The sequence below is a fragment of the Laetiporus sulphureus genome (assembly GCF_001632365.1).
Source record: "Laetiporus sulphureus 93-53 unplaced genomic scaffold LAESUscaffold_36, whole genome shotgun sequence".
NCBI classification, from domain to species: domain Eukaryota; kingdom Fungi; phylum Basidiomycota; class Agaricomycetes; order Polyporales; family Laetiporaceae; genus Laetiporus; species Laetiporus sulphureus.
The window spans coordinates 322,056-348,198 of NW_024468545.1; the positions used below are offsets into that span (position 1 = coordinate 322,056).

General features: G+C 51.8%; 12 protein-coding genes across 12 annotated transcripts; 7 read left to right on the plus strand and 5 right to left on the minus strand.

The window, feature by feature from the left end:
• Window positions 1-298: 298 nt before the first annotated feature.
• On the plus strand, window positions 299-1,253 carry LAESUDRAFT_751384 (uncharacterized protein; the record flags this gene model as incomplete). Its single annotated transcript, XM_040911662.1, has 4 exons — window positions 299-455; window positions 518-829; window positions 883-1,126; window positions 1,185-1,253. Exons 2-4 carry the CDS (start codon window positions 705-707, stop codon window positions 1,251-1,253), a joined length of 438 nt encoding a protein of 145 aa, XP_040761727.1. The 5' UTR covers window positions 299-455; window positions 518-704.
• Window positions 1,254-2,866: 1,613 nt separating this feature from the next.
• LAESUDRAFT_751385 (uncharacterized protein) lies at window positions 2,867-3,827 on the plus strand (the record flags this gene model as incomplete). Its single annotated transcript, XM_040911663.1, has 5 exons — window positions 2,867-2,980; window positions 3,031-3,315; window positions 3,377-3,508; window positions 3,567-3,711; window positions 3,773-3,827. 4 exons carry the CDS (start codon window positions 2,867-2,869, stop codon window positions 3,708-3,710), a joined length of 675 nt encoding a protein of 224 aa, XP_040761728.1. The 3' UTR covers window position 3,711; window positions 3,773-3,827.
• A 1,646-nt stretch (window positions 3,828-5,473) lies between these two features.
• Window positions 5,474-6,050, minus strand: LAESUDRAFT_321871 (uncharacterized protein). Its single transcript, XM_040902006.1, has one exon. The coding sequence runs from the start codon at window positions 5,880-5,882 to the stop codon at window positions 5,568-5,570; it is 315 nt and encodes a 104-aa protein (XP_040761729.1). The 5' UTR covers window positions 5,883-6,050; the 3' UTR covers window positions 5,474-5,567.
• LAESUDRAFT_728704 (carbohydrate esterase family 9 protein) lies at window positions 5,951-8,309 on the plus strand. The gene is made up of 9 exons (XM_040909495.1): window positions 5,951-6,314; window positions 6,374-6,438; window positions 6,576-6,707; window positions 6,758-7,123; window positions 7,181-7,601; window positions 7,656-7,701; window positions 7,754-7,871; window positions 7,937-8,032; window positions 8,087-8,309. The coding sequence occupies exons 1-9, from the start codon at window positions 6,195-6,197 to the stop codon at window positions 8,214-8,216; spliced, it is 1,494 nt and encodes a 497-aa protein (XP_040761730.1). The 5' UTR covers window positions 5,951-6,194; the 3' UTR covers window positions 8,217-8,309.
• Window positions 8,310-8,527: 218 nt separating this feature from the next.
• On the minus strand, window positions 8,528-9,480 carry LAESUDRAFT_728705 (uncharacterized protein). Its single transcript, XM_040909496.1, has 4 exons — window positions 9,406-9,480; window positions 9,083-9,352; window positions 8,893-9,018; window positions 8,528-8,838 (listed from the first exon to the last, which is right to left on the minus strand). Exons 2-4 carry the CDS (start codon window positions 9,350-9,352, stop codon window positions 8,698-8,700), a joined length of 537 nt encoding a protein of 178 aa, XP_040761731.1. The 5' UTR covers window positions 9,406-9,480; the 3' UTR covers window positions 8,528-8,697.
• Window positions 9,481-12,096: 2,616 nt separating this feature from the next.
• On the plus strand, window positions 12,097-13,269 carry LAESUDRAFT_761572 (uncharacterized protein; the record flags this gene model as incomplete). Its single annotated transcript, XM_040912943.1, has 2 exons — window positions 12,097-12,653; window positions 12,711-13,269. 2 exons carry the CDS (start codon window positions 12,097-12,099, stop codon window positions 13,267-13,269), a joined length of 1,116 nt encoding a protein of 371 aa, XP_040761732.1.
• Window positions 13,270-14,089: 820 nt separating this feature from the next.
• Window positions 14,090-15,647, plus strand: LAESUDRAFT_322013 (PLC-like phosphodiesterase). The gene is made up of 9 exons (XM_040902007.1): window positions 14,090-14,232; window positions 14,284-14,362; window positions 14,416-14,463; window positions 14,525-14,551; window positions 14,618-14,733; window positions 14,788-15,086; window positions 15,146-15,221; window positions 15,271-15,346; window positions 15,398-15,647. The coding sequence occupies exons 1-9, from the start codon at window positions 14,191-14,193 to the stop codon at window positions 15,565-15,567; spliced, it is 933 nt and encodes a 310-aa protein (XP_040761733.1). The 5' UTR covers window positions 14,090-14,190; the 3' UTR covers window positions 15,568-15,647.
• A 738-nt stretch (window positions 15,648-16,385) lies between these two features.
• Window positions 16,386-16,634, plus strand: LAESUDRAFT_728709 (uncharacterized protein). Its single transcript, XM_040909497.1, has one exon. It carries the CDS (start codon window positions 16,432-16,434, stop codon window positions 16,621-16,623), a length of 192 nt encoding a protein of 63 aa, XP_040761734.1. The 5' UTR covers window positions 16,386-16,431; the 3' UTR covers window positions 16,624-16,634.
• A 214-nt stretch (window positions 16,635-16,848) lies between these two features.
• Window positions 16,849-18,363, minus strand: LAESUDRAFT_728710 (uncharacterized protein). Its single transcript, XM_040909498.1, has 3 exons — window positions 17,865-18,363; window positions 17,489-17,567; window positions 16,849-17,423 (listed from the first exon to the last, which is right to left on the minus strand). The coding sequence occupies exons 1-3, from the start codon at window positions 18,180-18,182 to the stop codon at window positions 17,140-17,142; spliced, it is 681 nt and encodes a 226-aa protein (XP_040761735.1). The 5' UTR covers window positions 18,183-18,363; the 3' UTR covers window positions 16,849-17,139.
• Window positions 18,364-19,603: 1,240 nt separating this feature from the next.
• LAESUDRAFT_704034 (GMC oxidoreductase) lies at window positions 19,604-22,004 on the plus strand (the record flags this gene model as incomplete). Its single annotated transcript, XM_040906536.1, has 9 exons — window positions 19,604-19,685; window positions 19,745-19,835; window positions 19,900-20,198; window positions 20,247-20,298; window positions 20,354-20,710; window positions 20,769-20,847; window positions 20,904-21,167; window positions 21,221-21,764; window positions 21,830-22,004. 8 exons carry the CDS (start codon window positions 19,604-19,606, stop codon window positions 21,749-21,751), a joined length of 1,755 nt encoding a protein of 584 aa, XP_040761736.1. The 3' UTR covers window positions 21,752-21,764; window positions 21,830-22,004.
• Window positions 22,005-23,656: 1,652 nt separating this feature from the next.
• Window positions 23,657-24,384, minus strand: LAESUDRAFT_322593 (uncharacterized protein). The gene is made up of 3 exons (XM_040902008.1): window positions 24,025-24,384; window positions 23,752-23,966; window positions 23,657-23,675 (listed from the first exon to the last, which is right to left on the minus strand). The coding sequence occupies exons 1-2, from the start codon at window positions 24,249-24,251 to the stop codon at window positions 23,873-23,875; spliced, it is 321 nt and encodes a 106-aa protein (XP_040761737.1). The 5' UTR covers window positions 24,252-24,384; the 3' UTR covers window positions 23,657-23,675; window positions 23,752-23,872.
• LAESUDRAFT_744447 (uncharacterized protein) lies at window positions 24,293-25,999 on the minus strand. Its single transcript, XM_040911314.1, has 5 exons — window positions 25,895-25,999; window positions 25,622-25,832; window positions 25,413-25,556; window positions 25,050-25,310; window positions 24,293-24,978 (listed from the first exon to the last, which is right to left on the minus strand). The coding sequence occupies exons 1-5, from the start codon at window positions 25,906-25,908 to the stop codon at window positions 24,574-24,576; spliced, it is 1,035 nt and encodes a 344-aa protein (XP_040761738.1). The 5' UTR covers window positions 25,909-25,999; the 3' UTR covers window positions 24,293-24,573.
• Window positions 26,000-26,143: the final 144 nt, after the last annotated feature.

Genomic DNA, 26,143 nt, shown 5'->3' on the forward strand with positions numbered 1-26,143 from the left:
CTAGTCGGTCTCCTAGTTGGAGGGTGACCTTCTGATTAGCGAGAGCCAATGCCATGAATGATTGTGGTGGTCTGTTGGTGCGAGCATGATCGCGCGTTTATATCAGGCCGACCTAAGTTCATTGCACTCCGCTTGAAACTCCGCGCTCCATTCTGATGGCAAGGATCTGATGTTCCATGCAAGTCATGAGCACAAGCACCACTCACCTGAGGTAACTTTCGACAGTTCGCCGACGCACCTGATGCGTTCCACTGAAACATGTGCAGACCTTGAGTGGGGCTCGTCGCGCCCACTAATCTCAAGCCGCACTCGTCGCGCCGCCGACTAACTTCACCCCGCACTCCACCCGAGAGTCAGAAGCACTTTCATATGAGACAGCGCTCCGGATCGGATGCTTTTGCTTTGCACCACACAACAGGTGCGCAATAATCAAGGCAGCTGCTTCGTTGCCGCTCGTACGTACACACACTCGCGGCCACAGGTCCCCGTAGTCTCGCCAACTGACCTTACGATTCAGTCCATCGGAGAATCAGAAGCATTTTGATATGAGACAGCGCTCCGGGTCGGACAGTTTTGCTTTGCACCGCAAAATGGCTGCACAATAGCCAAGACAGCTGCTTCGTAGCCGCTCGTGTACATATATATATTCGGGGCTACAGGTTTCTGCACTCCCCAATTCCTCCTCGTCTATCATCATCACCGCCATGTCGACTTCCACTAAAACCCCCCGCAAGGACGTTAAAGTCGGTCATAAAATCTGGGCAAAGATGATCATCGACGCGAACGCGCTCAACAGGCCGTCTGGCAAGCTGTCCACGACGATGAAGAAGTACATCCTTTCTGCGCGCTCCCCGAATCCCGTGCTAACCGCGTGCTTCACAGCATCTTCAATCACAAGCCGGTGCTCAAGCAGGCGTACGTGCTCAAGGTCGAGTCGACCCACCTCGTCGTCGCGTACACCACGACGTTCGGCGAAGACACTGCCCTCCCAGAGAACGTCAAGGACCACTCGGCGTGGTACCCCATTGCGCCTGCGACGGGCGCGCACCCGCCGCTTCCGGAACTCCCGTCCCGCAAGCCCGCGTGGATCTACCTCGGGCCGGTCATCAACGTTGACGACGAAATCGTCAGTCCGCTCTGCTGTTCTCTTGCCTATGCCGATCCTGATGGCCCTAATGCGGCAGGTCGAGGTCCTCACGGAGAGCCTGTCGGAGGAGTCGATTGAGAAGGTTATCGCGGCGCTCAAGAAATAAGTAAGCGGTCGCTAGTTCAATCCGCTGATCGCAACAAGATGGCGCGTCAATGTCCTCAGTATTGCATGTACTACTATTGTTTTGATAAATTCGTTACATTCCCCTTGTAAACTCTCGATAGCGAACATCGAAACACGTCTTGCCGAGAGCACGTTCTCGTGAACTGCACCCCGCGAGAAGCTGGGAGATTGTGAGGTCCAAATCTATAAGTTTTTCATGTAGCATCTATTTCGATACAATCTCTCCTGTGATCACACTGCGGTCGAAACAGTAAAGCCAAGCTGCAATCTCGTAGTAGCTCTGTCGATCATCGATCATCCCCATGCGCGCTTTCGGAGTTACTGTACGCGTAAGGATTTTCATCTCCGACTCACGTCGATCAGATCTGGTATATATAACAAACTACTAGCCAACCGTTTTATCGCTCCATTTTACACATCTATCCGTATCTTCCGGTGAATCATTGATGGTGGCATCTGCAGATTGGATTTGTCTACGTGAGAAAACATGGCAATATGCAGCGCTGCATAGTGCTCTGTAGCCGCTCATCGGGATTAGGCACGCGTAGACAAGCCCAGTTCGCAGATAGGCGATGGTGGTTCCTAATCCTAGTTTCAACAGTTGGACGTTATGGTTCAGGGTAAGTACATTCTTTGAGTTCTGCTAAGTCACCGGAGAATCGAGTACTATGCAGGGGAATTGGTCGTCGCGTTCGGTACCATAATATACGACGATGCATTCGGCTCCAACCTCAACCCCCATCCCCCGGCGTTATTTCGAGTTACTTACCGCAACGTTGATCGTAGATTTCCTGTAACATGATGATATCACCATGGCATACGGCGTATTCAACTCAAAATTTCTGCAGGCGAACCCTACATGTCCAGGTATCTAGATAGTGATTAAGAAGAAAAGACGGTCATCACTCGGTGAGCCGTCACCAGATTGATGTATCCTAACTTCAATCGGAACACGGTTGACTTGATCATGGTCAGATCCGCCTGGTTAGCAGCTTATCCAACCGGATAGCCAGTCCGACCCACGCGTACCAGATAGTATCCTTTCCGTAAAGTCTCCTGTTTTTCCCGCAATAGAGATCTGTCTATTTTCCTTTTCTAATTCACTAATAAACAGTGCGAACATATCTGCGCTCTAGTCAAGTCTAAGCCATTTTTTTCCGTCAGACGTCACTCATTACCGCTTGATCGCTGACGATATCGTTCTTCATTTTTTTCTCTGAGTGGTCCGTCCGTGACCTCACGAAGACCACCGTACAGTCAGTTCAGGAACAGATGCAATGCGAGAGAGCATGTTGCCTGGGTCATGGACATGGTAAGTGGCGCCAGTGTATGTCTAGATAGCGCATCATATCTCAGTGCCACATAACCGGATTTCGTTCACGCCACCAATGCGTCGGTTCGTCGTTTCTATCTCCTTCTTGACCATTGCACACACGGATAGTCAACTAACACGTTCCTGTTATGTCCAGATATCGTTTGTAGCAGGCCTCGCGCAAAGGCCCTTGCCCTCTCACTTATAAAGTCTGCCTCATGTTCTCTCGGTTCTGTAAGCTCCGCCTCGGTCAAATCCTCATTGTCTTCTCGAACACTGGAATGGCCGACACGAGTCTGGACAACATTGATGCACAGTTGTCTGAGTTTGCCGCGGCTGGTTTCACCGTGGAGCAACACGATGCGGTCGACGGCGACGTCGCAACGGGCCTGAATGTGGGTCTATCTAATGTTTGCATGCATGACATGCTAACATTGCTGTGTAGCTGCCAACACGGCTGGATCAGCCTCTCAAAGAACATACTTATTCTGAGATGCCGTTCATGAACTTTAACGTTCCTTCCACGGATCAGTTGCCACCGCTCGACGTTCCATTCAATCCATATCGCACACCAAATACTGCAGATTACACTGTTGTCCCTATTGTGAAATTGCCCCCCGGTGGGATCAGGCTTTACGATTTTTTATTTGGGAGTTTTTCGGGGGCTGGCCTTCCTCCGTTGCATGTATCTGGGGATCCGTTCAGTAGCAAGGTATCAGTGAGGATCAGAGTATGTCTCATTCAGCAATGCAACGGCTCGTTTGTTCATTCATCGACTACACTTGCGACAGTGGCCAGGCTATCAGAACATTCTTGCCAAGGACAAGCAGATAAACATCCGAAGGACGACTGCGAACAGTGAATACGTGCATACACAGAAGGTATTGGAACAGATCGCGAAGCTGTTCTGGAATTTCATGAAGGTCGTCTAGTTCATAATTCGCGTCGTAAACTGTTACTGATGCATATTCCTATGTGCAGGACGTTGAAAACGACGTGATAAATGTCGAATGGGGTCTCCGTCCTAACGGCGCCATTGGTTTCAACCATATTTTCCTGCAGCAGATACTCAGGGTTGCTCACGGTAGTATCCAGCCGGTGTTTTCTTGCCAGAGGTTCAAGTAAGGTAGGTGTTGCCCCACGGCATTTAATGCTATACAATTAACAAGTTCTTTCAAACTCTTTAGAGGCGGAACTGCCTGCTCACTGGGATCGTCCATTTTTAGATATTTGATTTTGCCTACTCTTATGAGCTTTCTGTAGTGCTACATACCGAGGATTCGATTTCAGGAGTCCTATTCTACCTTCATTTGAATTTCTCGTACGCATCCTTTGTCGTTCGTTCTGCTCGGATCTTCAGGCTATAGCTGTGTCATGTGCTACGTTTTCTGTTCATTTTCTGCTGGCAGATCTTTTACACGTCACATCCATTTGTACTTCAACCACAATCGGAATACTTGATGCTTGAATATCATACTTGCTAAATTGATGACTTGGGAGCGGTCTTCGACATGAAAGGTAGAGAGCGACGTCTGAGCTACGTGCCGATTGAGACCTTACTACTGCTCATCTATGCTTCTAACTCAGATGGGGGTTGACATTCTCGTCGCGCCTAGTTTCGGTCGACCATGTAAACTCTCTTGCTCGAGTTCCCAGTATGCGAGAACGGTACGTACGGTTCCTCAAAATTGATGGGCCTCAGCAAAAGTCCAGACAATTTAAGCAGCCACAATCGCTGCATGCTTGGGACACGGACAGCCTACAGGCTATGCTGCCTGACCCTACTCGACGATAGGCGCCGACACCATTAACTTGTCTACGTTCAAGCTTTGGCGTATCCTCTTGCACGCCGTCGTCGCCGACACCCCGTCTAGCACTGCGTTCCTAAGACACCAAGTTTCCTCTTGAATTGCTGTATCCTCCCTCCGGCAACCCCACCTGCATCTTCTCTGAAAGCTCGAACGTGATGGTGCTATGTCACTCGATGACGCCCTCTAGACCATGGTCGGATCACAGGAACAAATCAGCCACGCTCGCAAGATGCATGACGAGAACTGGCCGTCGTCCTCCGGGAAAAGGCGCATTTCCGACACGTCGCGTGTTCAGCTCGAAGGTGCAGCGATCGTCTGGAATTGGCATCTCCTCCATGAGGTCCTTCTGCACGTTCAGGAAAACCTTCGCAGCTATCGCCCTCCATATCGCATTTGCGGCGGCATTCCGAGATCGTCGAATGTCTTCGATGTTATTTCGGGTTCTCGTGCAGCATCTGCACCTTAGAAATGCACCTGATTGGCAACAAGTATGCAATCAAGTCCCCGTGGTACACGAGAGCTCGATAGCAGCACAGACGTAAACATAGACGGTGCGGAATGAAAGGAGAAGGACGCACCGAAAAAGTTGATCATGAATACCGGTCGCAGTTGCATATTCGGCTTGGCATTGCGTTAAGGTGGGGGAAGGGGATTCGATGAGCACTGGGCAATCTTCCCTGCTCAAACACATTGCGCTGCGATGTTCGCCATAGCCTAGCACTTTTGTTAGGATGATTGTATCTAGTGGCACTTGCAGAAGAAACTTGTTGCTTACATGTGCCTAATAATCGATGACGACCTCCTTGATCGAGGCGGGTACAGCCTGTGGCTCACGAAGAACGGTACAAGCAGTCATACAGCTGGAAAGGGCGAGAGTATCGGTACAGTTCTCTGTGGAAAGTAAACATCTCCGAGGCGCAAAGAATACCCTAAGTAGAATATCCATGCGGATGGTGAGTAAACCGTCGTGCGAGAATTCTTGAATAGCGCATCATAAATTCAAGTCCAAATGCGAGTGAATATCAGCGGATGGATGTGTGGCCTAATACGCACGACCTCATCATTGCTATGACTCATCGAAACGGTATCTTACGATTCCGTCTTAGCAGTGGTCGGACAGAGCACCAGTATGCAGCCCTATCAGCCTGGAGTTATACGAGCCAGTACTGTATCAACGAGAATTTCTGTGGTGGCAATCAGTTAATAGCACCCCGCATAAGAACTGAGAGCATACAGTGGCCGACACTTCAAGCTTCAAGCTTCGTTCAACACTTGCAATGAACATCATTGCGTACTTATGGCATGTGGCAGTCCTCCACGCTATCCGGAGAGACCCATCAATAAACGACTCGGACGAGCTTTCTCGGCTGGAGTATAGGATCGACCTTATACACAAAGTAAACAAACCCGATATTACGATTGATAATAAGCTACTCCTATGTTCCTGCAAACGTGGATCAGCGATGACATTGAAGAATTTGGACATGTGTCGATGTCGATGAACGTGGCTGAATACGCGATCATTAGCGCGCGTGCACCGACTCAGTTCGACTTTTCATCCTGATCGTGTCTGGCCAAATGCTGCTTCATCGCCTCAGCGTTCGAGGCCAATGCTCGGCACAGCCTCGAGACCATGACGACAATGCAAACGATTTCCTGAAGATGTCCGAATGCGGGCTGCACGATATGCTCTGCTCCGATCTAGAGGTCATATCAATCTGAGCATATGCTCATGAAGCCTCACCGGCATCTGTTATCGCACGCTCGACCCTGACCACTGACTCCCATCATCTCCGCAATGAGCTCTCCGAATGGTTTGATATGTTTTACGAACTGCCTCCTGCCGCAGGAAGACGGCAACCTCATCGAGAAAGACCTCTGGATCGACGAGCGGAGAGGCATCATTCTAGATGCGCAAGTGAGTTCTTTGGATTCACAAATTCTCGATGTCATTGAAGTGGGTCTCGCTCGTTGTAGAGGACGTTCTTCCTGAGGAAGGAAAGGCCAGACAGGGTCATTGATCTTGGTGGAAACATCCTCAGGTCAGTCGGTTTCGATCATATAGCCATCGTGCAGATCACTCCACTACAACGTGTCTGCCTTTTGGAAGGATGATGATCATTGTATTCATTCTTATGCCGAAAGGTAGCATAGATCCTGGCTTACGTATATTTTCCAGCCCTGGGTTATTGGACATACAGATCAACGGAGCCTATGGCTTTGACTTTTCCGTCTACGATGGAGATGATGAGGCGTACAGAGAGGGCCTGAAGACGGTCGCCGAAAAGATCGTGGAAACAGGCGTTACTTCGTAAGCCCATGAATCCTTGCCATTTTGCTCCACGTCTGACTGTCTCCCAGTCTCGTCCCAACGATCATCACCCAAGAGCGCTCCCTCTACCCGAAGATCCTTCATCTCCTCAGACCCTTCTGTCTCCCGCACTCCGCGACGCTCCTCGGGTGGCACGCTGAGGGGCCTTTCATCCAGCTTGCGAAGCGCGGCGCACACGCACCGCAGTTCCTCGTCCCCGCCCATGAGCGCTTCGCCTCGTTCGAGGCGGTCTACGGCGCACAGAACCTCGCGGATCAGGAGGACTGGCTCATGTCTGAAGACGGCAACGCGGGGCTGGGCGTCCGCATCATTACTGCTGCCCCGGAGATTGACGGTGTCATGCCATCCATTGAGGAGGTCGTCAAGCGCGGCGTCGTGTTCTCGATCGGACATAGGTGAGTATTAGTTGCCTCGTACAGCCCATCGAGTATTCAATCCCGCCCTCGCATTAGCATTGCCACCACGGACATCGCGACGCACGCGGTGCAACAGGGCGCACGGCTCATCACTCACCTGTTCAACGCGATGCCGCAGCTGCACCACCGCGATCCATCCATTATTGGCCTCCTCGGCGCCTCCCCCTCCCTGGTGCAGTCACCGTCCATGCTCCCATCCATGCCGTCGACGCAGATTTCGCGCACATCGTCATTGAAGAAGCGCCTTTCGCAGGCGCAGGCGTTGCACGAAGGTCCGAAGGCGACCTCGGAGGCGTTCGATGATCTCGAGACGCCGCCTCAGACGCCAATATTGAGGGCGATGGCTGCGCAGGGCGATCTGAACTTGCAGAAGGGCAGAGTGGCGGAGATGCCGTTCCAGAGGCCGTTCTATGAGCTGATCGTGGATGGGATTCACTCGCATCCGAACTCCGTTAGAGTGGGTATCCGGTCACAGATCCAGTTTGATGGTGTGCTGACCCGATATCGGCAGCTTGCGTACTCATCATACCCAGAGGGATGCATTCTGATCACGGACGGTATGTTATCAGATCATGATTTGTGTTACCTCGATGGATGACTGGGCTTCAGCCATGAAGATCCTCGACCCTCATCTGAAGGACGGCGTGCATGAGTGGCGTGACGGTAAGCGCTTCGTCAAGGAGGGCGACAAGCTCTACCTCGAGGGCACCGATACCCTCGCAGGCAGGTAAGCCGTTTCCCCTCGCTCCGTGCCTCACCTTCCACACACTTATGCTACTCGACCCTACTCAGCGTGGTCACCCTGGACAAGTGCGTGCGCAACTTCTCACGTTTCACCGGATGCTCGCTCGGGGAGGCGATCAAATGTGCCACGTACAATCCTGCAAAGTAAGTCGGCGTTCGACAGCTGCGAGTGCGGAGCCTCACGGTAGCATGATTCAGGTGCCTTGGCATCGAGAACAAGAAGGGTACGCTGCGCCACGGGGCGGATGCGGATCTCGTCGTGTTGAATCACAAGGGGAACGTGCTCAGCACATGGGTGCGGGGAAAGGAGGCATGGAAGAGGAGCTAGACGGGCTCGATGAGACACTGACATTGATAGAGCTATGTGTTTTAGATAAACATATGAGACATCGAATATATGAAGCCTTGTATTGCTCTCAGCTAGGGCGTGGATGATTGAGGCATGGAAGGGTGAATGTAGACGCCCAGAACGAGTCCTCGTTCATGGCCTCACTATACGTTGGTGACACATAAGCTGAAGTAGCGTAACACCATCGTGGTTCTTCTCTAATGTAGAAGAGATGACAATGCAGCACAGAATGCAGAACCGCAGTGGGAGGGTAAAGACCACCGCATTGTTTATAACCTTTATCACATTGTCCACGGTATCCATATTACAACACAAATACGAAAACGAACTCGCCCAAAATAACAAAGGACAATTCAAGTTCACAAGGCACGGATTCTCCATTGTAATGTTTCACAGCACGCGTTAGGTAACGTAGTGCTTGGACGCATCATAGCAGCGTGCAGACACTGACCTCAGCATCTCAGACATCGGTGCCAAAAACTGGTTGAATACTACCATAAGCCACCCTGATAATCGCCAGCAGGAAGATGCGATCGACGTTGATTCGGCCAGTCGGGAAGAGTCCCCACTCATTGGCAATGTTCAAGTCGCTTTGTACGTGCTGGACGTCATCGTACGCATTAGCCATTATTGACGAGATAGTGCATCAGCATACCTCCATGAACTGAAGGAACAACCTTGCGATTTTCTCCAACAGCTTGTACGTATCGACGTACTCAGAGGACGCAGTCGATCTACGAATTGTAATCTGCTTGTTCAGATGTGTGTTATAGGGACGTATCTATCGCAAAATCATCTTGAACATCTGAAAGCTGGAAGGCCTCGTATCACTGAATGAGACGCACCGAGATCCTCACGGATACTTTGATACCGAATTGCTTGCCGGTGACTTTTAGAGCAGGAAGCTGCATGCGCGAGAGATCTCCCTGCTGAATATCACGGAGGCATATTGGAGGAATATCGACAATAGACTCGGCATGGAACTCGCGGCTGTCCTTGTTCGAATATAATTGGTATGGAATGACCCTCAGGTTTCTCATTGAACCGGTAAAATGAATGAACTGCCCATCGGATATGAGATGTGTAGTCTGCGAATGAGCGGACCAGGGAAGCATCTATGATGTTCCCAGTATGAAACACAGATCAAAAATAAAGAATAAGAACGCACTTCCGATGGACCTGTTTCCTGGTTTATTATCATGGGCTGGAGGAGACCAGTTGGGATAAAAACTGGCCGAATACGATTATTCGTGAGCTGAGGTTGCATCTGTGCGATGTTTTCAGCATGCCACACACATATTATATTTCAAACTTATACAAACGCAGAACGCACGTCGAATGAATTTCCTGTGTTCCCTGATGCGTCCCCATAGAGTTGTTGACCACCGGCGAGGCTGTTGGGTGAGATATTGTGAAAGGGAGACATGATATCGGCATAAGGCTTCGTCATCTGCCGATCAAAACCAGTGGAGGGCTGGTGTTGCAACTGTAGAGTTATCAGTGCATAATGTATACTGAACAGCTGCAGAAGGCACACGCACGCTAAACGGATCCCCGCCCTGGGTCATCGAGGTGTCCCAACAGCCCTGATACTCGTTTGACATGAAGGAATAGCCTCCCGGTAGGGACAGCGCGTTGCCCATCTGCACTGCCTGCGGCAGGCGGTAACCCTTCGGGCGCGCAATGAACATCCTCTCGTCGAGCAATTGCTGGTGCTGCAACTGCGGAGACGAAAACATGTCAGAAACGCGTCTGGACACATTCTCAACTAGGCGGCAACCTCGTTTGTCGAGAAGTTTCCATGACTCTGATGCTCAATGGAGACGAAGGACGAGATGGCGGGTGACCGAGATGAGATGTACTCCCTTCGCTCCGCCACGGACCGATGTGGAATCATTGGCAATGTGCCCGTCGAGATATCAGTAGCCTGGGACGGCCGTTGCATCCAACAACCATGTCAGCATTCCACACATACTCCGTACCAGCAGAAGATAAACGCACGCTCATAGTACCTCCACCCTGATTTCTTGAGGAACCTTCATCTCCTAGAAATTCACTGATGTCGTCATTGGCCAGCGGGTCGTGAGAATCGGACAGCGACGAGTCCGTCAGTGGGCCTTGAGCATCTGCTGGTGATGAGAGGGCATCAATCTCATAAGTGACGACGGGTGCCGAATTAGCGGAGGTCGTATCTGCAAAACAAACAAATCAATATGTCGCGCATATTTTACGATTGGACCCATGGTAACAGGATACTTGCCCTGAATTCTCGATGCGTTCCCATCAAAGGATTGCTCAATGCAATTATTGTCGACTGTGCTCTCGAATGGCAGCGGATGGCTACGAAGGTCAAGTATTGAAGGATCAATGCAAAGCGGGTAAGAGTTGTTGGTTGTGCTCGTCATTTCGACGTTGGAGATAAAACGATGAAGGACTGACAAGTACGAGAGCTTCATTAGCATCTTATATGTTCCTTTTCACGAGGTTCGGAGGGAAACATGCTGTAGCGATATCTGGATATACAGAAGTTGATGATGTTAACAAGCGAGGTCAGCCTGCATCAAACACGTTGCCTACGATCCTGTGGACTGATTTATCGCTGCATCGAAAGTATGGAGGACGCGCAGATTGAATGCGCTATCCAGATATGCGAATCCAGAGGATTAATCCATCTTCGGTGCTTGAACGAGCGGGGTGGTTGGCGACACACGGCAGCAGACTGTTTTTGCATGAACATTGACCGTATGGATATAGTTTCACCGACGGGGATGAACCAATCGAATCATAAAGCCACGAACGTCGAGATCTCGTGGGCAATAAGGGATGGAAATCCGGATATCTTCATCGCGTGAAGCTCGAGACACAATAAGTAATGCAGAACTACCCATGAGCGCACGGGCCTCCCCTTATGTCCGGTAGGGCATCTTGATCGTGCGGCAGTTTTGGAGACATTGGACCCACACATTGATCTCTGAGAAACCTCAAGTCAACTCATCAAGAAGACTGGCTGTTGCACGTACATACGGTGCAAAATTTGTTACGATCTGTACTCAAGTAAGTGAGGAGATGTAGCTGCACGGCCCAAACAACTCACCTCAGCCGTACTAATGGTGGAACGGATGGAGGGAAGTTGAAAGGCGGGGATGCGGTATATGTGAGGCGGGTGTGTATTATGTAACCCGCCTTCTTCGCGATCCGCCGCGCCGCCATTGACAGCTGCGACAAAATTGCCTGCAAGATATATATCATGGCAACTTCTTACACTACTTTGAAACGCTCAGTACTAGCAGTGCTAGTAACGGTAACATACCCACGTGTTGAGATCAATGGACGGCCTCTGTTCGATCAGGGGGGAAGGCAGCATGAAGGGAGCTTGTATTTGGTATTGCAGCCTTCCAGCTAGTCAGCGTCGGGTGTAGGCTCATAAACCCAATTCATAGAGAAAGATCGTTGTTCCTCTGTACACAGTGAGCCAGTAGAAGCAGCAGCAACAGTTTCTTATGTAAGCAATTCAGTCATCAGTCATGTCCTGATCTTACCTATGTCACAATCTCAATTGCGACGCCAGGATGATCTCGAAGGTCAGCAGCGGATACATTTCCGTCATTTACAATGATGGACAAACCCGACGGATCGGCGGCTAAGTAAGTCTTAATGGATCTTGCATTCCCACGCCTCAGCATCTCCATTGGAGCGGCCTATTCTAAATCTCTGCGGAAAGTAGTATTGATCTCAAAAGGCCAGATATATCTGTATGAACGCTTAGGTCGGCTTCCGCGACGCCTTCGCGTTCAAATCAGTGCTGCCTCAACCTCTGTTCTCTCAACTTATCCTCCGCTCGCGGTTCCTCTGTATGTCGATGGCTTCGGGAAAGTTGCATCTCAAACGAACGCCTGCTGAGCAAGCAGAACGCGAGTTCCACGGAGCGAAGAAGGCAGCGCGCAGAGCAGCCAAGCGGCATCGTCACGACCTTTCCGAGTCTTCAAGCGACGAGTATCGCCACGAGCAGGCAAATTCTCCCCCCAGCAAACGTGGCCGGACGGGCCACTCGAAACCCTCTGGGACCGGCGCACCCTCGTCTGATTATTCATATGTGTTCTACGACAGCGTAGACGAGGACGGCCCGGTCCCGTTGCCTTCCGCCTCTGCCTCCGCCTCCGCGTCGTCCTCGCGGGCGCACAAACCGGACTATGACCAAATCCGTGCGCAGCTCGAGGAGGAGCGCTTCCGCGAGAAGATGTTCGGCGCGATGGAGGAGGACGAGCGGTTAGACGGGCTGGAGTCGCATTTGAACTCGTACGCGCACATTCCGCGGAGGTGGCGGGGCGGGGGCATGGACAGGATGGACGACGAGCTGGGCATCGATCCGCAGTTGATGGAGGAGGACGACTATGCAGAATGGATAAGGGCGGGAATGTGGAGGTAAGTGCGGTGCTTGTATGCTAGTCGATGCGAGCGTTGATATCCTTGCAGAAGGAAGCATGCAGAAGAGTATGCGGAGCGTGAGCGCAAGAAGGCGGAACGTGCCGCTCGGCGGGCGCGCGAGAAGGCGATCAGGGACGAGACGAAGCGTCTCGAGAGGGCGGAAGATGAAGACAGGAAGCGGCGCCAACGAAGCAGAGAACGCAGGCGTGCAGTGGAAGTTAGGGAACAGTACGATGCGCGGTGGAAGATGCTCCTAGCTTCAGGCGAGGACGGTATCCTGCGATTCGAAGACGTCCCATGGCCGGTCATTCCTCCGGTTCTCAGCAGCAAGAGGAGCACACATCACTGGCGGATATCGATAGAGCATCTAACGATAGAGGCCATCTCTGCATTCCTGTTCCCTCCAGGAGAGTCTAGCGATGGTGAGAGAGAGGAGAGGAAGAAAGATCGGAAGGAGAAGCTCAGGGAGACTATGCTACGCTTTCATCCGGACAAGTTCGAGGGGCGAATTATGCGTCGTGTGCGGGAAAGCGAACGGGAGAAGGTCAAGGAGGCTGTGGGCATTGTGGTCCGGACTGTCAGTGGCTTGATGGGAGAGGCAAAATGAGTGTGTTCTCTGCAGCTCGTATGTATTGTTACTTCGCATATCTACTATCCACCTTTAATCCACGGATATCTTGCTCGTGTCCTGTAAGCTTATGTGACAATCTATCTAGGAACGCTAGCATTGCTTTTCCACAGCACAACAGAACGTGTGTCTTTCCGATGGACATCCTCAATGGTGATTATGCAAGAGGAAACATGGCATTCAGCGTTCAAAGTATCTATCCATCATCACGATACGGTCACTACTCGTATCGACTAATTCATTCGAAAAAGCCACATTCCGCTTATTTCCACTGGACCATATAGTCTTCTGAGTGCCATAAACGGCCAGCAAGTCATCCGTACAGAGATTGTTCTGAGACAAAAGGATGTTTTCAAAGATATTGAGTCTGACCGATGGTAGTCGAGAGAAACCGGAAGCCTGAGCTATCCCTCACAATTTGATGTAATCGCAAGTGCAAGACAATTGGCATGACAAATCAAGTCAGGAGAAAGATCCCACATAGTACTGTGGCAGGATTTCATCTTGATGGCTTGTCACGGTCTAACTTGAGAAAGGTCCTGGGTATTCGTGACAGCTTTGGGCGCCTGAGGACCCACATGCGTCCACAAAAGCGCTTTCCTTCAAGCGCCGCGTCTCCTTCCAACTTGCTATCACACTCACCGACGCACCCGATTGTATCCCTCTCCCCTATTTTTTCACCGATATATGCGGAATGAGAAACGCGCCACTTACCACGTTACATCACGCGTCATGACTAATGTCAAGCTACAAACCGTCCGCGCCATCGTACGGCACCGGCAGGAGCGAAGGTTGGGAGTCCGACGAGGGACCTTACCTGATGGATTTCGCCGACCCACAGTTGCTTGGTCATTATAAGGAGCACCTCACGCAGGTCGCTCATTAGTTTCGCACATACATATGGCATCAAGAGCTTTGCCCGAGTGCTGGGGCCACCGCGGCGTGAGTGATTAGCGGCCTCGATGCGATGCGAGAGCTGACGTCCACTCACAGGCTTCTGTGGCCTATCCTGAAAATACCCTCGCGAGTTTTGAGAAGGCGTTACGAGATGGTGCTGAAGGTGTTGAGAGTGGTGCGCTACATGATGCCTCGGTGTCAAAACGTTCACCTGATGATCGCCGTCAGATATTCACGTATCTCTAGACGATGTTGTTCTGATGTTCCACGATCCATGTACGTGTCCTTCAAATTCAACGAGATGTGGCGCGTTAACCCAGTCTGCGCGCGGGAGTAGTTCTGAATCGGACAACGAACGGCAAAGGTGCACGCGGACTGCCATCGCCTCGTCATCGTATCGTACTCACACGATGCTATCCGTGACTTTCAGGTTTCATCAAGGGCCAGCGTTGGTACGGCCCCGACGGCATGCAGCACCTGCGCACACTGAAGGAGCCCAAGCAGCCCATCCCCACCTTCGCAGAGACAATAGCCCTATTCATGCAGGTCAGCCCCCCCCCCTTGCTACCCGTCCTCCTTCTCATGCACCCCAATTCGCAGCCAGAGAACCGTCATGCGAAGCTGCACGTCGACATCAAGGCCTCCAATGACCCCGAGAGGCTCTTCGAGCTCATGCATAAGACGATCTCCTCCATCCCGGATTGGGAGACCGCGCTCGCGCCGCGCTTGTGGCTCGGCGTGTGGCACCCCAAGTTCATCCCGCATGCCACGCGCCTCTTGCCATACTGCACGCTCGTGCACATCGGGTTCAACTTGCACGTTTCGCGGACGTGCTTTTGGGAGAGCTGCGATGTGTTCTCGGTGTACTTTGGCATGCTCGCGTCCCGCGATGGGCTCAGGTGAGTGTGTGGGTGTGGGTATGTAAGATGGAGCGGGCGGCTGATGGGTATTGCTGTAGGTTCAGAGAGGAATGCAAGAGGGCAGGAAAGAAGCTTATCGTGTGGACGCTGAACCGGCCGGAAGAGATGATCGAGGTGGGCGCTCTGGGTTCACTTGTCGTCAACGCTCTCATCATTCTCCCAGGCTGTCCGATGGGACGTTGATGTCCTCCTCACTGACGTGCCGCATCTCTGGCACGAGTTGCACACCTCTCTAGACGGTGCGTGTCGGCCGTCTCGAGTCGGTCATGATCCCACTGACCATCCTCCAGCGGACTTCAACAAGACCGTCTCTCGGTATAATCGGACATTCCTATGGACGACATGGCGCTACTATGCTCCTGTCGTATACTTCTGGGCGGCACTCGCATACCTCTACCTCCAGTATGTTGTTGGGCCGCTGCAGGGCAAGCCGCGCGGTATTGCCGCAAGGACAAATTAAGGTAGCGGATAAGTTATTTCTATATTGCTAGATGCCATAGATGCGGTCACCGGCTCTGGGATATCTGTGTCGTCCAATAATGAAGGTACTATCCATTGTCCACGAGCATGCCACGACCATCTACCTACGATCGACCGTGCTCACAGACGACATACAGGAAACCCGCTCGCCATTAATGCAGGAGGTTTCAGGACCTGCTGTGTGAAACTCTACTTGGGATTCTAGATAGCATTACTCGATAGCCATAAAACACATGCTTTCCATTCATCCCAACTTGCCTCGCTCCTGGAATATTGGTGGTATCGAGGCATCTGAGGGCTTCCGAGGGCTCTCTTGTGTGTTTTCCATAATCTGGTCATTACACTTGTGGCGTTCCGGCACAATACAACGCATGGAGCTAGCAAGGACGTTCTGATTGGTCGTATGCCCACTTTGAGCATTATCTCGACAGATCTGAGCACTGGATCCTTGGACCAACACCGAAGGAGTATCACGAGTTGAACGGTAAGCACCCTCCAACAGGCCAGGATCGGAACCTCCAACTTGAACCCACTACACTCCAGAACCTTTGCAAGTGAAGTCGCTCGACGACTATTCCTTTGGATTGTTTAAGAGGTCCGTGAACATCTTTAACTCTTCGACTGTCGGTGTAATCATGATCCTCCTGCCAAGGGCGGCCGAGGCTATCCAGCATTTGGGCTATCGCGAGATCAGAGTCGACGTCATTCGCCGCTGGAGCCTAGCGTGAGTTTCACCGAGCTACAGCATACTTTGGATTGGGCCAGAGTACGTCGGTCTTCCTCCTTCCGCGCCTATCTTCCACGTCAATTTGTGGACGAACCCGAGAATCTCTATATATGCACCATGATGAATACTATAGCTTGTAGGATAAAGTTCTCCGTAGAGGGCCACGGAATTGTTCGCCCCGTCGGCGTGAACTTGCAGCCCATCCGCGGAGGATCAGTCCGCGTTGTCACCTCTCGGCATGAAATAGTCATCGCTTGCGACGCACTCCGCAATCCACAGCTCTTGATGCTCAGGTACGGCTCCACATAGTTACTAGTGTTGTATCCTCCCATTGAAACATTTAACAAACCCCATCCCGCGAAGATGGTGATTGACATACGTGGAAAGCCATCAATGTCAGATATAAAAGGGAAAGCGTAGCTGAGAAGTGCTGAAAAGATCAGTTGTAGTGATAGTGACCACTATCCACGAAACCGTCATCTTCTGCTCTGCTGTTGGATTTTGTACTGTCCAATTCCTGGAGCTCGATGTTGTCGCAATTTCAATTGATGCGTACTAAAGACGGTCGAGTGGCCCTGCTCAAGGACTATTTGAATATGTTGCTTGCCTACAACGTTGAAAATCGAAGACTACCCCTTGAATTAATAGTCGAATTCGTGCAACATGTTCGGCGTTCGACGTGCGCAGTGCGCAGGCCCAGCTGCGGGATCCTGTGACCACGATGTACCCAAAATAGAAGTTATTCTCGCCTGGCTGTGTTCCCAGTCAGTCCCAAATTGAACGATTCCTCTTCACCCACTTGCTTCCCCCCCCCCGTATTCAACTTCAACCTCTCCTTTCATACCCCTGCTGGCCTTCGACCGACTCCAGCGCCATGCTACTTTCTTCACTTCCCATCTCGCTCCTTCTCCTCGTCTCGCCTGTCTGGGGAGCGGACTCCCTCTCGTCTTCCGGTTCGGTCTCCGTGTCGGCGTCGGAAACCGTTAGCGCGAGCGCGAGCGCGAGCGTGAACTTGAGCTCGGCGTCGAGCGCGAGCAGCAGCTCAGGAGCGAATTTGTCGTCAACGAGTACGGCGTCGTATCCCAGCCTGAGCGGGTACTCGACCTGCGGTGTGTCTGCTGCCAAGTCGGGACTTCTGGACTGCTGACACGCTGCTGTGCTTTTGTGGTCATAGTGGACACCTGCCTTGACTCGGCGGTTGCCAATGCTGGGTGTGACAGTGTCGTGGAGGTAGACTGCTTCTGTGGATCAAAGTAAGTCGTCCCTGGATCGATTCCCGTTACGTCGATGGTTGTATGAACGGAGAATCGGGTTCATGTCGCTTCTACTCCGGAGATTTTTGCAGCTTCGCTTCCCTGAGATGCTCGTCAATCACACTTTACAAAATGTTGATTGCACCGTCGATGGACCAGGTGCAATGGAGTATGATGAGAGCTCAGCAATGTCCCTTAACTTTCCATTGTCGCGCTGTTTAACTCGTCATTGTGGACATCTTCTTTCTCCCGCCCTTGTTGCTCTTCTGACTCTGCACTGTACTTACGCGCCTCCAGCTCAACCCTCTTCATTGGGAACCTCACCTCCTGCATGGCCTCCAATTGCCCCGCGAGCCTTTCCTCCGCCGAGTCCCTCGCGGACCGCTTCTGCGCGCTAGCGTCCATAAGCACCTCCCTCAGCTTTGCTACGACCTCCCTTTCGGCATCCACCTCGTCTGCATTTACTTCCAGCGCGACGTCCACGTCCTCCACCGCGGTCCTGAGCGTTACTTCTGCGTCGAGCACGTCGTCAAGTGCGAACACAACAGGTACCAGCACCAGCACCAGTACGACCTCCGCGGCGGACCGTGCACAGGTAGCCTTTGCGTTCGTCATGGGCGCGGCAGCTGCGTTGGTCGGCATTGCACTCGGGTGTTGATGTATGGCGTGATGGGTCTATACGTTCGAGGCGTTGCTCCGTTGCTCGTCTCTCTCTCTCTGCCGATGCTTTCTCCGGACGATTCGATAGCATCGGCAGACGGTCGCGCCGTAGCACGTTTCGGCCATTGTGGAAGGGGTTGAACAGACAGTCGTCATGCACGGATACGGATCTACCATACCTATATACTGCGCGATAGGGTTATCCTCGGCCAGCTCACGATCAGATTCACGGTTTTCAGCCGTCGTTTGCACGCCCCGTTTTACTTGTACTTTCTTCTAGTCCCTTTCGTTGTGAAATGCATTCAGCCAGACGCTCGTTTTGCTGTGCTGTGTGGACGGAATGACTACTCGGCGTGTTGATGGTTGACGTCTCTCTTTGATTCCATGGGTTCTTGCTGATAGCTACTTGCGTACGGTGTTGAATTTGTCGGTCGGGCGCTCCCTCGCGGGACACGGATATGTGATTGATTTGATACCCTCTTTACACGGCGAGAGCTCATGCATGGATTGATAGATACCCCCGACCAACCGAACGTCAATACTCAACGACGACGTCATCATCCACCTGCATCTGCACTTGCCCCACACCCTCCTCCTTCGCCTTCGCCTCAGAACTAGCTTGAGGATTATCTTTGAGAATCCGGAAAGCCGGACATCGACGGTCATCCAGAAGATTCTGAGCGCTACATACTAGCTACACGCCCTACCTCGCTGGCGCTCCGAGTCTTCTTGTGTTAGCGTCGCGTGGATCAGTCGGCCTAAGTCCGCAGGGAGATGATGTTGATGTCTTCATCCGACTTTTTGGCAGCCAGCCACGTTGTCTGATTCTAACAGGCCAGATAGATCATGAGAGAACATCTAGAAGATGATCGCGAGGGCAAGCAAGGGGTAAGGACGTGTACGGCACTAGGTTTCTCCAATGAGCTTCCATACTGTGCTGAAATGCTGCACTGTCCACCAGGCATTTGAGAATGGTGATCTTTCAAATAATGATACATACTTGACGATGCGCGCGCATCATGATTCATGAGCTTGGGTGAGTAGCGAAGTGTTCTTCCGAGTTCTGATCGCTAGCTGAGCCACTATGTTGGTATCTATCAGTTGATATCAAGCTGAAACAACAGGGGTTTCGAGCACCGGATGTCTAGCCGATCGAATTTCTGCCGACTCAATTCATCTTCTTTCTGAGAAGCCTACTCAGGCCAGCACGCATTCCATCGCCAATTTTCTTATCCACCAGCATATATCATGAGTTCTGATCGTAGCGAGCTTGACTTCAATTCAACCCCATCCCTCGACGGACAGAGTCTGAGGGCTTCTGAATAGTCCGCATTCGCTCTCATATATTACTATATATTACAAACGCCCGTTCATTCATGTGGCCGTTTACGCCAAACAATCCGTTCCAGCGTCCGCTGCATACATTGAGGGCACAGTATGACTACATCGTCATTGGCGGTATGGAGATCAAGTCTGGTGTGCGTAGTCTGAATATACTAATGGATGTCCACATCTAGGGGGAACCGGTGGATGTGTTGTGGCGCGTCGGCTAGCCGAAGACAAAAAGAGCACTGTCCTGCTGATCGAGAGAGGCGATGCCGCGGACTCGTGAGTACTCTCGACAATACTATCTGACAGATAATCGTCATCATTCTGGTCGGACTCGGAGCAGGTGGTTTCACTGGATCCCTGCCATCTCTACCCACCATTTATCGGATGGGAAGCACAGCTGGGTCTGCGACAGTGTGCAAGATGATCGCTTCGGCCGGAACTTCACCCTTATTTGCGGGTCAGGTTTAGGTGGTACGAGCCGCATCAATAGCTGTCTCTATACCTGCGGTGTCCCAGCGCAGTACAACACATGGAGCCAGCAAGGACGGTCCGGATGGTCGTATGACGATTTCAAGCCTTACCTCGACAAGTCCGAGCACTGGCTTGGGCCACCACCGAACGAGTACCACGGGCTGAACGGTATGTCATCTGTATCGGCGCGAGCATAAGACTCATCGATCCTCTTAGGGCCTTTGCAAGTGAAATCATTCGAAGGCCATTTCTTTGGCTCATGCGAGAGGTTTGTTATCGGTTATGTGCTTCACGAACCGATTTATGATGACGATGTCGCTCAGAGCGGCTGAGGCTATCCAGCGATTAGGCTATCATGCAATCACTGATATGCGTTCACCGCTAGCGCCGAGTGTTGGCTCTAATAAGATGCAGTATACTATCGATTCAGATGGACGTCGATCGTCCTCATTTCGGGCTTATCTTCCACGTCCCTTCGTAGAGGGGCATGAGAATCTGCACATTTGCGCGAATACCGTGGCATGCAAGCTAGAGTTCTCTGAAGAGAACGATGGGACTGTCCGCGCCGTCGGTGTGGAACTGCAGCCTATCCACGGAAGGTTGACACGCACCATCACAGCTCGACATGAAATTGTCCTTACTTGTGGTGCGCTCCGCAATCCCCAGCTTCTAATGCTCAGGTGTGTTTCTTTATCTGTTCGTTGCAGAAGAAGGCACATTGTTAAAATGCATCGGCAGCGGTATTGGTCCTGAGCAACATCTTCGTGAAATGGGAATCCGCATGATCAAGCACTCCCCAGGGGTCGGACAGCATCTTGTACGTCATATTATCGTATGGTGTGCCTCGATCATTTACTGATGGCCTCCCTCCAGCAAGATCACCTTCTGATCAACACTATCTACAACTGTCGGATGGCCGATTCGTTGTACGGAATCATCAAGCGTCCGAGTATTCTCCTTCGTGAAATTTTCAACTACGTTCGGAAAGGAACGGGATGGTTGCTAGGTACCCTCGTCGAGGTTGAGACATTTGGCATCTCTTCTCTTGTTCAACCGGACGGAAACCTTCGCCCTCTTTCTGAGGAGCGCCTAGATTCGTACAATCCACGAAACCTACCCGACTTTGCGATCATGTTTGTTCGTGAAAACTTCTTACTTCTGGAGAATCATGCTAATCTTGACCTATCTAGACCGCCATGGCCGATCCCAGGCTGCCCGGTGTAAACAAGTCAAAGGGAACAGCTAGCATCAACGTCGGTCTTATGACCGCAAGGTCCAGCGGCCAGGTGTCGCTGCGCTCTTTGGATCCACGTGCCGACCCGCTGTGCGAAATGCGATACTTATCAGCTCCAGAAGATGTCGCAGTGCTTCGTGCAGGTCTCCGCACAGCGGCGGCGATTGCTCGTGAGATGCGCACCGCTGGTTATCCTTTAGAAGCGTGTATAGTTCCTGACACCACCAGCGATACCGCATTGGATAGTTTCATCTGGGAACGTGTAGGCACAATGTACCATTACTCCAGCACATGCCGCATGGCCCCGCAGGAAGACGAGCATCCCGGCGTCGTCGACGACAGCTTGCGTGTGCACGGCATCCCGAACCTGCGTATCGCTGATGCCAGCATCTTCCCGGACGTTCCCGCAGCTCACCCGCAAGCGCTTGTCTATGCTGTGGCTGAGAAATGTGCGGACATGATTCGTCGGGAAGCAGGCTCTTTATAGAGCTGTCACGTAGGTAAGCTATCAGTACTGCACTCTGCCCTTGAGATTGTCTGAGCCGGCTTTCGAATCCTTTCGCAGTCTTTTTTCTTGGTATAATTCTGAGGTTTTCGGCGTGCTATTCGAACCCTATCTGGTCCATGCGCCCCGTGCACTCTATAACGACTGTCGCGTGTGTAATTCTCGTCGAATTCCGTTACAAACTACTTCCTACATGAATGAGTTCCATCACAACGCGAACACGGCATGAAGGGACTGCAACGGTGCAAGTAAAATATGTGCCAGCGAATAGTATACCAGAAACAACTCCAAAATGAGCACTGAACGCAGGCAGTTAGTACCATGCACTTTGTCTCCTGACCAGCTGATAATTACCATTTAACGGCGTCATCATCAGCGGCAACTGCCTGCATCAGCACAAGCGCAGCATTCTCTTCCTTCACTTCTGTACTCTCCCGCTTCCTTCACTCTCTTCATGTCGGGCCAATTCTTGGTTGCTATCTAAAGCTCGTTCATCCGGTTTCCCATCGAGAGTCGCGACGTACTTGTCCTCCTCGAGACTCTGCGAAGAAGAGACCGCGGACTCGTTTGGCACCTCGAAGACCTCGTGTTTGTGGTGTTTTGGTGGTGCGTGAATCTACTGCCGCAACACGCTACCGTACCTTTATTTTCATCCTACAGCTCGCCTTCTATGTGAGAGACCGCATTGAAACTACCTGATTGCATTATATCGGATGCTTTTTTTTTGGAATAAGGATGATGCTTCCTGTCCGATGCAACAGGAGACAGACGTCGGACATTCCGACCCCAACGAGAATACTCAGAAGCCATCTGAATCTTCTCCAGGCGGAGTTGAAGATCTTGTTGAGGACACATGGGCAACTACTGATTGGCCGCATCGATTCAACCATCGGTCAATTGTAGACCGATTAAGGACATAAATTGGTCCTGCTGCGGGGAGAATCGTCAGATAATGACCAAATACGACCCATACGTCTCATATGTTCGCGTTGGCATTGGCAGCAGGATCAAGCAGTCGACATATGAAGAGCGAAAGCTCATCAAAGACCTCTAACAAATCAAAGGAGTAGCCTTCAACTGATCTCACTTGCAAGCGCCCCTGCAAGCATTGAGCCGCAATTCTGGCTCTATCACGGAGGCGCACCGTTCACCCCATGGTATTTCCTGATCCAGTGCTGAGCCTTGTCGAGGAAATGCTTGATGACGCTGTAAGACCATTCGAAGCATACCCGCCGACTCCACGCAGCCTACTGCGCCGAAACGCCATACGTGAGTGACATGCAACCGGTGATGCGGCTCGTTTTATCAGAATTTAACCCACAAACGGAAAAAAAAACAGGCTAGTCCAAAATGATTGGCATGGACGTTATTGCTGGTCTGCTATTTTTCTGTCCGAGAGACGATGGTTAGATATGGCAAGGATCCAATGAAGCCATCTATTTGAGCCAATCACGTCAACAAGCAACCTCCAATGTGTGAAGTTAGAATGCATACGCATCTGCGGCGTTGCCTCTCCCAAACAACAAAATAGTGCTGTCCTCATCTTTGGTAAGTCGGCGCGCCACAGCGCGCCCGCCGCTGCCCCTACACGTAGACTATCGCGCATAGAGTATATATCGGAAATTTGATCTCCCAATCTTATGCCATAACGAGATGATACTGTAACGGTAAGCGAGACGCTGGTATGATTGTCATCGTGTACGGTCATATGTGTCACCTGGTAGATCAGCACCGAAGTGTGAACGGAAAAAAAAAACAGAGAGTCGCCTACAGCGGTGATTATTAGCGGAGGTCCATCCGACCACAAGTATCAGATTCAGTGCAACGAATGCAGCAGCCGTATTGCAACCAGCAGTAAAAGAGCCTGAAAAGTGGGATGGATTAGAAGGAACGCGAGGAACCTTGGCTGTGAGAACGGGAGGATTGAATTGTTGCGAGAAGAACGAAGCATTGTGTTTCAGAACTCCAGAAGGCATACTCACATAAATCCACCAGAAGGAGCATACGGCGGATCATAGTTCAAATTGGTATTGCGCCATGACCTCATGGTTTCGCAGAGTGTGATGATGCGCTTAGCGATTTCATAACAGAGCAGGCGACATATCAGTCCTTGAAATTTGTTGCCTTGACTCTGAACGTGCGCTGTAAAATTTGGAGTCTCAGTGGCATTTTTGAAAAAACAGTTGTACGTGCCCAACTTAGAAGCTTATCAGTACGTGCTAGCCACCGCAAGATCACTCAGGCCATTAACTCACATGATGGAGCAAAAACTCTTTCTGAGAACCTCATGGTTCATGATTGGCCATCTGTGTACCTCGGAGAGATTGCAGAAGGACTCATGCATGGCTGAATCCTGCGAGACGTAATGAGAGGCGTGCAGCCTGCAGCCATGACCGGGTACAAAAAGCGCGGCGGATTGGAGACAAATCGCCTCGACCAATTCTAAATGAGTAGATGTAGATGAGAGTGAAGGCCGAGGCATGGATTGTCAAATCGAACCATCGACAGCATCTCGGGATCATCATTCTTCCGACCGCAGCGCGAACACTGCCGTTCTCCGCCTGCACAATATGAATGTGGGACAACTAGAGCTTCTAGAACGCATGCGTCGGTGCGCATTCATGATACCTAGTTGTGGACGTAGGACACGTAGGTAAGACCGCATCGAGGGATTGCAACAGACCAGCTAACAGCATTTTCACGATATGTGCCAGAAAATACATTAAGAACAATTCAACGAGCATGGAAAAGCAATACAGATTCAAGCAATATCACGCACTGTAAGTCTCCAGACCACCTGAATGCTAATACTCGACAGCGTCCTCATCGTCCGCCTGCATCTGCGCCTGCCCCGCACCCTCCTCCTTCGCCTTCGCTTCCTGCTCCCGCTTCCCCTCCTCCGGCGGCGCCTGCTGGCCGCCACCATCATCCACGTCCATCTTTCCCTCCTCGTCTTTCTCCTTCGTCGTCCCGTTCTGCTTCTCCTCGGGAATCGCGACCTCCTTATCCTCTTTCACCTTCTCCGAGTTTTGCTCGGGTGCGGACGCGGTCGCGTCGGTCACCTCAATGTCCTCGTCCTGCGGCTTCGCTGCGGCCCTGCTGCGCGCTTCTTCCTCCGCGACGCGCTGTCGTAGCCGGGTGATCTCCGCGATTCCAGCGGTGCGCTCCGATGCGAACGATGCCCATTCTGCTTCCGTAGCGATGTTTGCCTGTGTTTCATGCGGAAAGGGTTTACCTGTGTGAGGTTCAGAGGCTCGACGAGATTTTGGCATACACGTACCTCTTCCTTCCTCTTCTTCAGGAACGCCTCCTGTGACGGCAGTAGCACTGCTGGGAGGTAGTACAGAGGCGGCGGGTGCGTCCGTGGTGGCCCCGCCAGGGCTGCTCGTATCGAGCTTGCAGGCTGTGCACCGATGTAGTCGGTATCCATGCTGACGGGAGCATCCGTGGGTGGTGACGAAGGCACCTCGAGCTCGAGAATGGTATCGGATGTGAGGAGGAAGTTAGCGAGGAGAGGAAGGCGTGTCCGGCGTAGTTTTTGCTGAGGGAGGGAAAGTTAGATACGCATGTAGAAGCATGGTGAGGTATCGCTGCTGTTTGCAGACGAGGTTGTGAAGCGGGAGTGGAGAATGAGTAGACGTACAATAGAGTCTTTCAGCTGAAGCTCCTCCTCCCGCCGGTTCGCAGCCGTCTTGTCTTTCTTTGCCTCTTCAGCACGACGGACGCTGTCCGTCTCCCTCCGTAGCTTTTCCTGCAGCCGATGCTCAATCATCTGCCGCTTCTTCGCCTATCCACGACATCATCCGTCAGCACGCCATCTCATACATATAGTTCATCGACTGATACACGCACCGCCTCGCTCTGATTCCGCTGGCGGTCCTCGTTCTTCGCCTTGGTAAGTGTGCCCACGGCGAGCGCAAACATCGACTTGCCACGCCTGCGCTGCTCGCTGCCCATCTCGATTCGCGGCCGTTTCCTGGCCTTCTCCTCTGGCGGCGGGGCCTGTGGCTGCGTCACCTCCATCATGGGCGTGTCTGCGTCGGGCGCGACGGCCGGCTGTGGTCTAAGTCAGGAGATGGATGAGCTCGGCTCTGCATGCGCACGATGCATGATTAAAAAACGCACGATTCTGTTGCCATAGCGTGTATTTTGTGGGTATGCAATGAGAAGGTGAGGAAGAGAAGCAGAGATGGTGGCCGTGCGATACAGAGGGCCTTTGGGAGGTGGCGCGTTTCAGGCAATAAGAAAGACCCGATAACAAATCGTAACAAACGTTTTCAATGCTTATCTACGATCTATTACAAGCTCGCTAGCGCCCATCATCTCTCCTTATCCACGCCTTCACCCTACTGCACTCACTTTTCCAGATATACA